Genomic DNA, 14,248 nt, shown 5'->3' with positions numbered 1-14,248 from the left:
TAGTGTACTCCATCAACGTCTATCATTATGTACGCGAATATTTGTATTTAGTTTATACGGAATCCTTCAATCGGCAGTGTTTAGCACCAGCACATGTGTAGATGACTCGACAAGCGGGTACTGTTGAGCAAGGAAGTACGGTAAGAGGGAGCTCTGGACAGGCTGGGCAGGATATCGATGCGGCACTGCTCAGTTTTTAATGACGTAGATCAAAAATCGATATTTGTAGCATGCTTGCAGCCTCAATAAAAATCTGATGCTCGCTCATGCTTACGCCGCTTTTCTTTGGTATACATAGTACGATGAGAAAGCTAGAGAATGAGAACGATTCAGCTTTATTTACAGCGGTTAGTCCCAGCCATTGGAGCTTGTACTATGATGCCGTGTGGTGGGAATGGTAGGACGAAGTTGCCTACCACACGCGATGGCTTACATATATCGCGTGATTGTCAAAAGCGAGTTATATATAGTACTATGCTAGGCTCTTCTCAGTTGTACATCATCCGCTTCTTTCAAGGAAACTGCCGGCTCCGAGCCGCTGCCACAGAAAAGCTTTTCTATCTCCTCGAGACTCTTCCCCTTTGTCTCTGGCACAAACACGACAAAGGGCACGAACGCAACCAGGACCAGTGCACCGTAGAGCCAGTACGCGCCGGCTGCTCCTAGAAGGTACTGAATGTCGAAGTGCTCCTTGACCACCAGAAACCCGGTCGCGAACAGGAATGCCGTGCATATGCTGGAAGCCACACCTTTAGCTCTGAGCGGGATCATTTCCCCAAGAAGCACGAACGGCAGCGGGCCCAGCCCTAACGAATGTCCCACGGCGTACAGGCCGATGGCGAGAAGCGGAAACCAGCCGTACTGCTTGGAAAATTTTTCGCCGTTCATCTCCTTCAGGTGGAAGTACAGGCCAAGGAGTCCAAGACCGATCATGGTGATCACCGACGACGCTATCAAGAGTGCCTTGCGTCCAGCTCTGTCGACGAGGATGGTGGCCACGAAGAATGTTACCGCGGTAACGCCTCCCAGGATGATGGAGCAGTTGTCGGACTCCAAGGATGTCCCGGCCTCGTCGAAGATGTCTTTGGCGTAAAAGAGCACGACGTTGATGGCGCCAGCTTGCTGCATGAACATGGGCAGAAGGGAGTACAAGAATGGTTTGTACATGTGTGGTTTCCGCATCTCGGCCAACGTGAGACCCGGTATGTCGACAACGCTGCGCTCCAGTGAGCTGAACGCTACGCCGATGAGTGGGCCCCTGTAGAACTTCAGCGTTTCGAGAGCCTGACCGCGACGACCCTTTAAGACGAGCCATCGAGGAGACTCCTGAACGTAGAGGGCGAATGCCGCGCCCGATAGGAGTGCTGGCACGAGGCAGGCTACGGCGAGCCACGTGTAATAGAGCCACTTGCCCATCACGTAGCCCATCAGAATTCCCACGGCCATGAGCAGGTTGCAACCCGTGTTGAGCAGGCCTCGCAGGTGTGCCGGGGACACTTCCGACAGGTACACCGAAGTAGCCGGCGCCGCTGTGCCCATGCCGCCGCCGGTGAGAAAACGGCCGACAAAGAGCCATGGCGTAGACGGTGCCAGAATGATGCATATCCAGCCGGACACGAACCACACGGCGACTGTGACCATGGTCTTCCGGCGCCCCATTAAGTTTACTAGTTGACCTGGAAAGTAACGAGAGTTCTTTTTCTATGACATGAGAAAACGTAGCTCTTGTGCTGAATCTAAGGTGAAACTGACGTTCCAGCAGAATAAATGTTCCTGTCATTCGTTGTATTATACACTTATCTGTGTGTTCAACTTTTTTCTATAACACAATGAAACATTAGGTTAAATTTCAGTGGGCACAGATGATTACTTGAGCATAGGAGTCACTACACGGAAATGTTCTAAACCCTAGGAATGAACGTATGACAAGATAGCGTGTTAAATACCAAATATAATGGACGCAATGTTTTGTAAAACATTGGCAATAATTTGCATAACCTTAACGTTGGCATCTGAGAAAACGCATCGCTTGGGGGCACATTATTCATTTATTGCTGCACTGCCTATAACTAATCCGTCATACTATGGGAAATAAACTACCGGACGATTTCTTCACCTAGGGTCTTATGAAGAAATCAAACACTTGTGCAGTCACTAATAGCACGAGGCAGCTGAACACAAATAAGAAACTAAATATTTAAGCTGTATTTTGGGTGAATTGTTTCTGTGCAGGAACCGTTAAGCAAAATAAATTTAAGAAGTAAGATAGAGGACTTAGGCGCTTGTGTGTAACGTCTAACGTTTTCGAAGATGAATTGAGAGAAATGCTACCTCGCGTTCTTTTAAGTGTATCTCTCTTTCATCCATGACCGTGCTAGACTGTTAAAATTCATAGACAGACCAGACAACCTTTCATGCTCACTCGACCGAACAGTGGGGAAGCTGGCTTTGAGTCTCACTTGTAATGGTAGCGTGGCATATCACAGCACCATTTCAGTCCCTATACATTCCAGGGTGGATAGCACGAGCACTTAGAGCTCAAGAAAGACACTGGATCTAGAAAAAGAAGACACACCACTCGCGCTGTGTGTTCCTTTTCTACGTCCAGTGCCTTTATTGCGCTCTGTTTCCTAATAATGCATTACGAACTAGCCCACCAATCCATCCTATTGCAATGTATTGCACAATTTGCAATTGTTGTTCACAATTGAGATTTCACTGTGAATGAGAACGCGAGGCAAGTCACAGTGGTGTTTCAGATTGCATACTTGATTTTATTGAAAGGCGGTCATACGTTTATTGATTGTGAAATCCGCTTGTGATTTGGGTGACGATGTCATATTCATCCGCCCGATCTAAGTAGCTTTTAAACGGGCTGTGATTATGAAGATAGGCTAAGGTCTAACTCAAGACTGGATGGGAATGAGATCTAAATTAAAATAAACAGCTTCTATTTCAGTGTGATGCTTTGTTTTTTCCCATACAAGCCGTCTGCACGTGCATGACATTAATTTTGATTTGGCGAAGAATATTGTGTTTAATAGCCGCAGCTTTACTTCTTTTCCCCGTTAAACTCTTGCTTTCAGCATTGTAAAACGTTACGCGTTGTTAAACGATGCTTTTAGAATGTTTTTTTTTAAATTGGGTGTAATACCGAATAAAAATCTTAGCTAGTCCGATAGTCTTAATTTGTTTTGCGTTCGTGATTTTCTATATGAAGCGCTTGTGTACCATCTGCATACCGCGGCGCAAAACGAGTAATCCAAGAGTAACATATCGACACACATTGCAAGATGGGCTTATGAAAGCCACTGATCAACATCTTGTAAAACTACTTTGTGAATAATGCCAGGATCCCACACTGATTCTTACTTGCGGACTTGTGTCAAACGTCTGCTCCATAGTCATCCTCAATAGCGGTCGAACAAGATGTCTCTGAAGCCAATGTTTCGACAAAAGGACTTGTTTTCGTCAAGGCCTTATCAAGGCCATCAGGGGCTTATAGAAATGTTGGCTCCATAGACATCCTTGTTCGACCACTGTTGATAATGACGAGCCTCAATCTTCCCGTCAACGTCTATATTGTTGGAATATGTATGCCCTCAATACGAGCACAATAAATTTTCACCAGCTTCCAGAGAAACTGGCGTTAGTTGGCGGCGGATGTCTCGCGGTTAGATATTACGCACGGGCATCTATTGAACAAGGACTGTACTTTGAATATGCCGAGTTGTCAGGTTGCTTACCTCCGATGAGACCTCCCAGCACTGCACCGGGCAGTACGAGGGACCCGAACCACGTGGCCTCAACCTCGGTGAGGCCGAACCGCTGCCGGATGTGTGGCAGCGCTGGCGATGAATAGGCACATATGAGACCCGCTGACATCGTGGCGAGGTAGGCGGCAGCCACGCAGAGGGAGAGACGGCGCCGAGCGGCGGCCGCCTTTGCCGCATCACAGTTCGATTGGCCGTCTGCGAAGTCGTTACCTGCACGTGTGTGCACGGCGGCAGTGAGAAAGGCGTCGAGTTTGGCACGAGCGCGGAACGAGCGCTGGACAGCATGCGCTTGAAGAGACTACGTGCTATTATCGGAAGTGGCGAGCACGAACTGCTTCGGCTCGGCTCGACATCGCAACATTAAGAACGTCAGTACGTAGTAAACATTTTTGTTGCCATTAAGGGTTTCTAGTGTGTCCATTGGCTAACATTTTTTTTTACCTTTGAGGCTGTGAAGAAAGTTACTGTACATGACAGCGAGCTCAAGCCACACTTGCGATAAGCGCAGTGGTTGTTGAAAACTGTGTGCTGGGACCATCTGGTGCGCACCGAAATATCTGACACGGGAGTTCGACAGGGATAGATGTGAAAGTTTATTTACTGTAGTTTTCGTGTAGTGTTTACTTGCCACAAGAAGCCGCCAAAAAGGAAGACTTAATTTACCCCAGTTAACGATTCGATGGTACACCTGTAAGGTAATGGTATTAGCAATGACACAAATGATTGAGGGTGCGAAAAGTTTTACTGTGTAGGTAACCTGCAGTGACCACATGACATTGCGATTCTTGCAGTGTTCGCTGTACATCTACACTGTGAGTTGCTTGTGCTTCAACTGAACCTGGATGTCATTCCAATAAAGAGAAGAGGTGCACATTCGGTTTCATGACTCAGCCGAGCTTGATGCTTCCAACTTCGGTCAATCACCGCCGCTATGAAATAAGACCTAGTGAGCCCATGCTCCCGCGTTCAAAACTGTACGTGCTTGGGCGTCTAAGGTACGCGAAGTTACATGTATACATCAGAAGATGAACGCTTGTAGGTGGGAATAGTTAGCTGCGGTCGTACGCGCGAGAGAGCGTCTGTCACGGTGAGCCTGATCGTTGTCTTGCAGCAAAGCTCGGGCACGACGCCGATTTCACTCTCCGGTTGAATGAGAAATGGCGAAATTAGCCGGCCTCCAGCACTGCGTCACATTGTTGGGTTGATTCGGTCGAAATTTTTCTCTTCGAAATAAAATGAAAATTAGTCCACTTACTGGAGAAAAAAATTTGACCAAAGCCCCCTTGTTTCATCGCTCTGATGAAAATTCCAAAACCGCGTAGGTACAATTTGTATATCCCAGCTGCTAGTTGAGTGAAACATTCTAAAACAACGCCAGAAGTTTGTGAACAAAACTCATGTCGCTTAGGTAACAATTCAAAACAGCGCGGTTTAGTGTGTTTATTTTGTTTACGAAAGCTGATAGATGTGACATATTGACGTTTTCTGCCAAGCTGGTTATCTTAATGATAAGGTTTAACTAAAGCTACATGGGGTGACGCCGCAATGGAGGGTGCCTGATAAATCTTGACCACGTGGGGTATATCCGACGTGTGCAAAGTGATATTTGCTGTACTAGTTGCCTTATTGTTGTGGTAAACTGGCGTTCTTGAGCCGAAGAACGGGAGTCAGAATGCCGTGGTCGCCTTGCCACTGTATCTGTTGTATATACATTTAAATTAGGTAGCATACCGACTCCAGTCCCGCTCACCTAAGGATACGTGATAGAATGTGCCAGCATGGCTGGATGAGAACGTAGAAAGAAACAGACAAGCAAAGACAGCGCTATCCCTATTTGTCTGTTTCTTTCTACGTTCTCGTTCATTCGCGCTTACACATTCTATCATGGGTTCAAACCAACTAGCCCGCAAACGTGTTTTACCTAAAACTACGCATACAGTCTGTGGTGATTTTATTTCTTGAATGTTTGAGAGATAGCAGCACCGAAAACTCTTCAAAGGGTTCCTCATGCAGCCATCGCCGTGAAATGCGAATAGAAAACAAAATTCAAATCCTGTATTCTCACGAACTGCCCGGAGGCTATTGCGATACCTTGCCTTCGGATGCGACCGCGACCGAAGCATGTGCGTAGGAGGACTCCCGGCAATACTGTTCAGGCAAGGCAACAGATACGTGACACCATTTTCCTGAAGAGGGAGAACTAGCAACGAAGCCGTGTGCTTTTCTTGTGGTGATGCTTTTATTCTACTTCTCGGCCGTATTGTCACGGCTATCGAGCCTTCTTCTTTTTTCGAAAGGAACTTTATCAGCCTGCTTTTATACTATATCAATTGGTAGCGAGACGGAACAATCAGATTGTACGCGATAAGCCTACTTGTGTTAAAGGCGCTGAAAGTGCCCCGCTGACAGCCGGTGGATCTGGAATGGGCGCTGACTCCCTATAGATAGATATACGTAGCAGACGTAATACCTCTCATCTCACGTGATGACAGGAGGCTTTTCTTTTCGCTATTGCTGCCGAGTTATATCTGTGGCAGGCACGAGCTCGCCCATGAACGACTTGTTTTCGCAAGATCGTCGCAAGATCGCCTGCCTTTTTGGTTACTATCGCGTGGCAACATTTGCAGAGAGAAACGCCACGACGTGAGAGAGCAATGCGCGACAGCTTCGAGTACTTGCCATGTCATTTATTACATTGTTTCAATACGTGCAGCCTCCTTCATACAGCCGAACGCCTTTATAACGAAGTGCTTGGAGCCTCCGAAATCATTACTCTTAAAAAAAAAAAGTGTCAGTTTCGCTCGAAAGGTGAAGCACTGATTGCGGTAGCAAATTAATAGATAGCTATGCGAAATAAATATAATAGTTTTATCGGTAGTATAAACGTGTAAACATTCGCTTACTAAATAAATTAACAGCGATATAATGTGCAAGCGCGACTAAACGAGGACGTAAAAGAAACAGACACATAGAGACAGCGCACTCTCTGTGTGTCTGTTTCTTTTTTCGTCCTTGTTCAGTCGCGCTTACACATTATATCTTGCGCTCCCTCCGGGTGTCTGTTTCTTTCTGCGTCTTCGTTCCGTCGTGCTTAGACATCATGGATTCAAACTAATTAACAAGCACGATCTCACGCGCCCACAGGTAAACTTTAACACAACTCGTTCCATGAGTGCGGAAACTCGCTGTCAAATGCTGGATTGAGGAATCGCGGCACCAGCAGCGATCGAATTGACCTTTGTGTATCTCTCGCTTCAACGCCAGCGAAGCGTCGAAAGCACAGCGCATACGAAATACTGCGCGCACTCTGCAAACATCGCAGATCGCTTTGAAGATGAGGCGCGCGCGGGTGCGCACTCTGGCCGCGTCGCAGATCGCATTCAAGATACTGCGCCCGCACGGCAAGGTCGTAAGCAGCAGCCGCCGTAGAAGAACGCCCTCTCCCCTCCTGCCCTCCTTCGCCTCACGTCTGCGCCTCGCGCGCCCCAGGAGAGGGCGCGTTTTCAGCCAGCCTTGCTTGTTCGAACACACGCGTTGGCCGGTGCACCCTCACACGCTTTTCACTCGCACATACAACATAGCGCTAGCGGCGACGATTTTATCGCTCTTTGACTTTTTGCAGAACCTCACGGCGACGGCATAAATGTGCCTGGCGTGTCCGTATAATTGCTATCACAGTAAATGTTCACATCCTTTGGGTCGTATTTTGTCCCACAACAATAATCGTCATCGGTCTCGTCTTGCACGCATTTCCTTTCTTTAACGCAGCGAACCGGGTACTACCAAGTCACGAACGCCTTGCGCGTTATCAGCGTGTGACACAGCATTCTCGACAGGAAAGTAGCGAGCGCTGGGTTTTCAAAGAAGGAAACGCAAGTAAGGCAGATGACTATTATTGTTGTGGGACAAGATAAGCCTCAAAGGTGTAAACTTTTTTAGTAGTTCGTTACACAGGTCACTTCGTTGCAAAGGTCGCGATGCTTTCGTTATACAGGTCGGTCGGTAGAGGCATTCGTTGTAGAGGTGCTCGACTGTATACTTAACCCGAACGCGCCTTCGGGGGGGAGGGGGCGTTTTGATTCTCCCGCGAAGGTAAAGCTGAATATTTTTTTTTTCTTGATTGGGTGCCTTCACGGCGGCCGCATTTCGATGGGGGCGAAATGCGAAAACACCCGTGTACTTAGATTTAGGTGCACGTTAAAGAACCCCAGGTGGTCAAAATTTCCGGAGTCCCCCACTACGGCGTGCCTCCTAATCAGAAAGTGGTTTTGGCACGTAAAACCCAATATATTATTATTATTGATTGGGTGCCTTGAATGTGCTATCATACTGAATCTACATTGAAAAGCATTCAAAACCATGATACCCCTTACAGAAGGCGTTTTTAATCTAAACACGCTAAAGCTTTGTACTTATTCTTCGGGTTAAATGTGACGGTTGCTGTACCTATGTGTACCTATTCTGTATTAAATTATAACGTTTGCGTTTGAAATTGTTCCATTTTACTTCGCCGTAAAAATCGAAAGAATTTCCCAAGCTTGACGCAAGCCGAAGGAATCTGAGAGCAGTTGTGACCACGTGGGCTGCGTTAGACTTGACTCGCCAAACAATCATGCAAAATACAATACCAAGAATTCCTGAGCAAAGAAAATTAATAAATAACAGGGAAAAAAACAGCTGTGATTGATCTTATGAGCAACGATCTCCCCCGTTGATTATGGGTGGAAAAGAATTTATCAACCATAGACGTAGAAAATAGCAGAGGCATATCCTACATAGAGGAACACGACAAAAGCAGTTTTCTTAGCTTAGCAACAAGTGTTTATGTGGCAAAAAGAGCCACGGTGCCCTGAGCGCAGTGAGAGGTGATCGTTAAAAGAGCAGGAATGTTTATCATCGTACAGTCTCTCTAAAACAAACACAAAAAATAAAAGTGGCAGGAATGTACGTGGGATTTTTCTCTCGGTAGCAAGGGGAGACGAGGCTTGTCGCTATGCCTCACAGCTGCGCTTGATGAATTGTCGCAGCCGTTTCCGCACCGTCGCCTGCTATGGGCTGTAATTTTTGCTGCACCTGCTTGCAAACGGCTGCGCAGATGTGCACGATTTGGAGAAACAGCGGCGCTGCTGTTGATTCGGGCTGTGAACGAGACGTGCAAACGGCAACACCAGCCTGTGCCTAAGTTCTGACGGCGATCACCTCAATAATTATTCGTCCGCAACGCTTGCTTGTTGGCGGACGGAGGCAGATAGACGTGCCGGTTCACGTATGTTACATATTGCGGAAAGTCTTCTTTTTCCTCATCGTGCTCGTCGTCGTCAACAACAACAACAACAACAACAACAACAACAACAACAACAACAACAACAACAACAACAACAACAACAACAACAACAACAACAACAACAACAACAACAACAACAACAACAACAACAACAACAACAACAACAACAACAACAACAACAACAACAACAACAACAACAACAACAACAACAACAACAACAACAACAACAACAACAACAACAACAACAACAACAACAACAACAACAACAACGTCGTCGTCGGCGTCGGTGACGACTACTCGGCTGGTGGTCTCCTAGAGTAGAAAGCAGCAGTAAGCTGCGCCTCGCAAACCAACGTTTAGAGGTTCCGTAAATCTCTTGCCCAACCATGCCAGAGCAGCACACAAATTTTCGGAGACAACTTCGTACTGCGATAAGCATTCTAATAGCTATCGCACATGAGAAGAAAGCTGCATTGCGGCTGTAGCGGTATGGCGTCCACGACTGCATAGTCGATATATGTGTTCATGAGGGCTGCGCACGCAGCTATGCACCAAGAGTCGTGTAGTGTCGATTACTTTAACGCCATGTTCTTGTACACGGCTGTCACGCAGCGCGGTCGCTTTTTGTGCGTTGCGCAAACATTGGCGGCCTCTCCGAAACACGCTGTGTGGTGACGCGTGCTTGTGCGGAAATACACCATGCGAGTATATTGACCGAAGGCTCTGTAAAGCATTCTCGCGAGGAAAGAATCCTGGGACCTTCCGCAGAATGAACGCTTTACTGCGCTTTTGGCAGGATATGATGACTAAATGATTCATTTAAGTGATTCATTTACAAAAATTTAGGCGGTTTTTTGGAGAAGCGTAGTGTATATCCAGACGCGATGACAGGTTTCCGAAAGGGTAGGTCGTCAATCGACAGCGTTATTGACCTAGTAACAACTGTTGAACATCAGAAATGTCGCCGTCGATTGACGGCTGCTGTCTTTCTTGATATCAAAGGTGCTTTTCACAATAATCTACATGAGGCACTTTTACATGCCCTTAAAGAATATGGCATCGGTGGCCGCATGAATTAGTGGGTAGCCAGCTATCTTCAAGAGAGAATGATAATAATGACAACTTTAGACGGTGAAACAAGGAACCATACCGTCTATCGCGGAGTGCCTCAAGGAGGTGTTGAGCACAACTTTATTTAACGTTGTTCTCGTTGGACTCGTTAAAGAACTCGCAGGCACAGTCTCGGTCTCTGTGTACGCAGATGACATCTGTATATGGACCACGAGATTAACGCGCTTGCAAGTGCAAACGAAGCTGCAGCGTGCGGCTTCAATAAAGTCGACACATGCACATAAACTGTCGCGGACTGCAGCTCTCACCGACAAAAAGTGCAACCATGGCATTTAGACGGAGGTCGATGGCCTGCTACCCCGTTATGATTGGTGGCAAAATTGTACCTTCGGTAACCCACTGCAAGTTTCTCAGAGTCATCATCGACGGTGGCTTATCTTGGTCGAAGCACATCTCTACATTAAGAAAAAAAGCTGGACAGTTTTACTCAAATCATTCGACATATGTCTGGAAAATCGTCGGGGCCATCCAAATCATCTCTTCTGCAGCTTTACCAGGCACTTTTTGTTGGCTACCTACGCTACAGTTGCGCATGTACTTTCTCGGGTTTGTACAACTGCTGTACTCACACTTGAAAGTGTTCAGGCTCGCACCCTGAGAATTTGCCTAGGACTTCCGCGATGTGCGTCTACTTGGGGCACTATTGCAGAGGCACGCGCTTGCCCAGCTCGAGTTTATCTGCAACATGAGCCATTGCGAGTGCATCTAAGGCTACTGATTAGACACTGGAATCATCCATTGACGAACGTCACAAGCATACGGCCTGTCGCCACCTACTCACAAGCCGTGTCATCGCAGGAAAAAGACTTATTGCCGTCAGACTTCGAACCATTTGACATGCCAGAAGTTCCACTCTGGACGATGGCAAAGCCAACGGTGAGACTCTCAATCCCCGGAATAACGAAGAAGTCGAAAATGCCGCTTGCTGGGCTCAAGCATTTCGCGTTATCCTACATTGCTTACATGTATGGATATACCAAACGTGTTTTTTCATATAGTTCTGTGACATAGACCTCTTCCGCGGCGGCTTACACGGTAACTGGAATGGGGATAGCACAACGGTTCAAGATAGAACACAGAACGTCGTCTACAGCAGCTGAGTTGACCGAACTTCGAGGACCAATTCACTGCATCCTGCAACAAAACCTGGAGAAGTGGACAGTGTTCTGTGACTCAAAACCAGCACAGCAACTCATCAGCAATTATATGAATCACAAACCCACATATAGCCCTCTAATTTGATATCATGTCTCTGCTTGCTGAGGCGTCTCAATCCGGGCATACCATCGTGCTGCAGTGGATTCCTGGCCATTGTGGAATAGCTGGAAACGAACAGGCTGACGCGGAAGCAAAAAAGGCGCACACTGACGGACACATTATAAAGATTCATTTTTCCTGGTATGAAATCAACGCGTTGCTCCATAACTCCACAAAAACCTCTATGGCACGACAATGGGACAACCCCGAACATCAGCAGGAGCGCCTCCATAGATTTGACGCTGGTTTACGATTCCGGCGTCCACTTCGGTTGCGGAGAAGCCAGGAAACACTCATCCATCAATTACGGCTGGGTGTGGCGTACACTCACCGATATCTTCACAAAATTGGACAAGCACGGAACCCTGACTGTAGCGTCTGTCACTCTTCCGAGACAATAGCTCACATACTTTGCGTGTGCATTCAATATGCGACCGAACGAAGAACACTTAAGTCTAGTGTTGACTTCTTGGACTCACGCCACTTTTCGGAAGAAAAGATTTTGGGCGTGTGGATAAGAGTTGACCGTGCCCAACGTCCCATAAAGTCACTCTTGAACTTTCTACGTGAGGCTAGTTTAGACGATCGCCTCTAGAACCCGGGAGAGACGTGTAGACAGTGCGAAATGTGTTTGTGCGATAACGTTTTGTATGGACAAGATTACTCTTGCGTGCATTGTGTCTAGAGTGCGCATCCGCATATTGGACAACGTGTACATAGCACCATTGTACCATAACATAATCACCTGCCACTTACAATTACTTGTGCTTCCCACTTCCCCTTACCAAACTGAGGAGTAGCAGGCTAGAGACACGCTCTCCAGGTCGACCTCTCCTCATTTGTCTTCATTAAAATCTACACGTGCTCCTTTTTGCTGGCCCAGAATGCAGGAATTCCCTATATGCAGTGTTGTTATATACAGGAAAACTGCAGACTGAAATGCCGGAAGATGCGTGACGGAAACGGAGCTTTTTTTCGTGGCGTGACATGCGTTACGCGCTGCACTTCGTATTTTGTTGGCTCACGTGACGTGTAAGCCTAAATTTTGTTATTTTATTTTAAATGAAGAATGCAAAGCAAGGTCTCTTTCAGACCTTCTATTGTATAGTCCCAATCCCTACTCAAGGAAAACAAAAGAGAAAGTAAGAAGAAAATAAAAATAGCAAAATTATAAAACAAACACTGCACACTCTATAACACAAGTCACATGCCTGTAAGTAGTGTCATTACAGGCGTCCGCGCTATAAGCATCACCGGAAGCACTACCACATCACACATAATCGGGGCAGTCACCATACCACTTTTGGGGAACCCCGCATTAAAACGTGCAGGTCAACTTAATAAGTGAATTTAGTGCGAACCACTTAAATGGCACTAACGCAGTTTCGTGCTCTTATAAGCACCAAGACATTGCACTACTGTGCTTGTGAAATAAGTTAAAGGAAAACTTGCATTTCATTGGGAAGTGCAAGGAAGAAAGCAAATAGTAAAAGCTAGCAGTTAGCCCGTAACTAAAAAAAAAATGGCTGTGGCTTAGGTAAGGTTAAGCCCAGGATGCGAAGCATACTAGCCTTTATTTTAGTTGTTGAACCACTGTTTAGCCTGGTGAACTGCTGTTGCTTGGCTATATTTGGTTCGGCTAGACGAAGAAACAACTCATGCATTACTTCTTCGCCTTCAAGAGTGGAACGCGACAGCGTTCCCGTCGACCCGCCAAGGGGTGTAAGACAATGGGCTACAGGGCAGCGACTACGCGCCCCGCATTGGACGCGGTGAGCGTCGAGCAAAGCAGCGTTCGGCGCGGCAACGAAATGTGCGCCTGAGCAAGAGACGCACGCCTTAGAAACAGCGCGTTTCTAAGGCAACACCGCATTCACTAGAGGCGCTTTTGTACCGCTTTGAAGCGTTGTACTCGTGGCTCAGTGGTAGCGTCTCCGTCCCACACTCCGGAGACCCTGGTTCGATTCCCACCCAGCCCGTCTTGCAAGAGTTGAGCCAAAGCCACTTCTCCTCTGTCGTGACGTCACGGTGTCACGTGATTTCATGGTCACCGCCGCGCCTGAGGAGCTGGGTTGAGCCCTCGTAATATGCTTCGCATAAAAACTACGTTAGCAAATACAGACATTGTTGTCGTACCTTTCAGAACGCCTGGCGAGTAGTCCATGTTATGTGGTTTCGCTGACATGGGCATTCCATTGGAGGCTCTGTTTTGCAGCGGCATGAAGTCAACACTACGAGAGTCCGCGTGCGTCTTCATCCCCGTCGCAGCTCTGCGCGCGTGGATCCCACGTCAGACGCATCCGTAGGGCGTGCACTCGAATAGCGTCAGAGATAACGTTTTTCTAAAGAAGCAATTTTGAAATATTCATCGACCATTGTTTGCTGGCAGGCTCGGGCAAAGATGGAGCTGCAGGGCACGCCTGAGTGTAGGCAGCAACGCGAGGGACGAGGAACTGTGTTGCGGTTGAATGTACGATGAGCGCATGAACCTTGGTGACTCCTCAGGGATTATATGCTTACGCAGACGCCCCCGACATAAATGCGGCGATAGTGAGCTTGCTCTTCGGAATGGGGGCAGACGGCCACTTCTACAATGCGCTTATCGACAGTACAGAGCTGCTACGCCGAATTTATGTTTTAATGTTTTAATTAGACAGTAGGATTCCCCCGGTCCGTGCCAGTTCTGAGTTGGCTGTTTTCTGCCGGCCGAATCAAGAACCTCAGGCACGAAGCCCACGGAAAATGCACAGCTGTGGCTTTCCACAGGAAGGTCCCGACGCTGGTCCGGGCTCGGCCGCAC

General features: G+C 47.3%; 1 protein-coding gene across 1 annotated transcript; it reads right to left on the bottom strand.

Moving 5' to 3' along the window:
* Positions 1-477: 477 nt before the first annotated feature.
* On the bottom strand, positions 478-13,727 carry LOC135917660 (facilitated trehalose transporter Tret1-like). Its single transcript, XM_065451232.1, has 3 exons — positions 13,585-13,727; positions 3,747-3,986; positions 478-1,676 (listed from the first exon to the last, which is right to left on the bottom strand). The coding sequence occupies exons 1-3, from the start codon at positions 13,703-13,705 to the stop codon at positions 478-480; spliced, it is 1,560 nt and encodes a 519-aa protein (XP_065307304.1). The 5' UTR covers positions 13,706-13,727.
* Between the last annotated feature and the right edge of the window lie 521 nt (positions 13,728-14,248).

The sequence above is a fragment of the Dermacentor albipictus genome, chromosome 4 (assembly GCF_038994185.2).
Source record: "Dermacentor albipictus isolate Rhodes 1998 colony chromosome 4, USDA_Dalb.pri_finalv2, whole genome shotgun sequence".
Classification (NCBI taxonomy): domain Eukaryota; kingdom Metazoa; phylum Arthropoda; class Arachnida; order Ixodida; family Ixodidae; genus Dermacentor; species Dermacentor albipictus.
The sequence above is the reverse complement of the archived record's forward strand: the minus strand, read 5'-3'. Positions and strand labels throughout refer to the sequence as shown.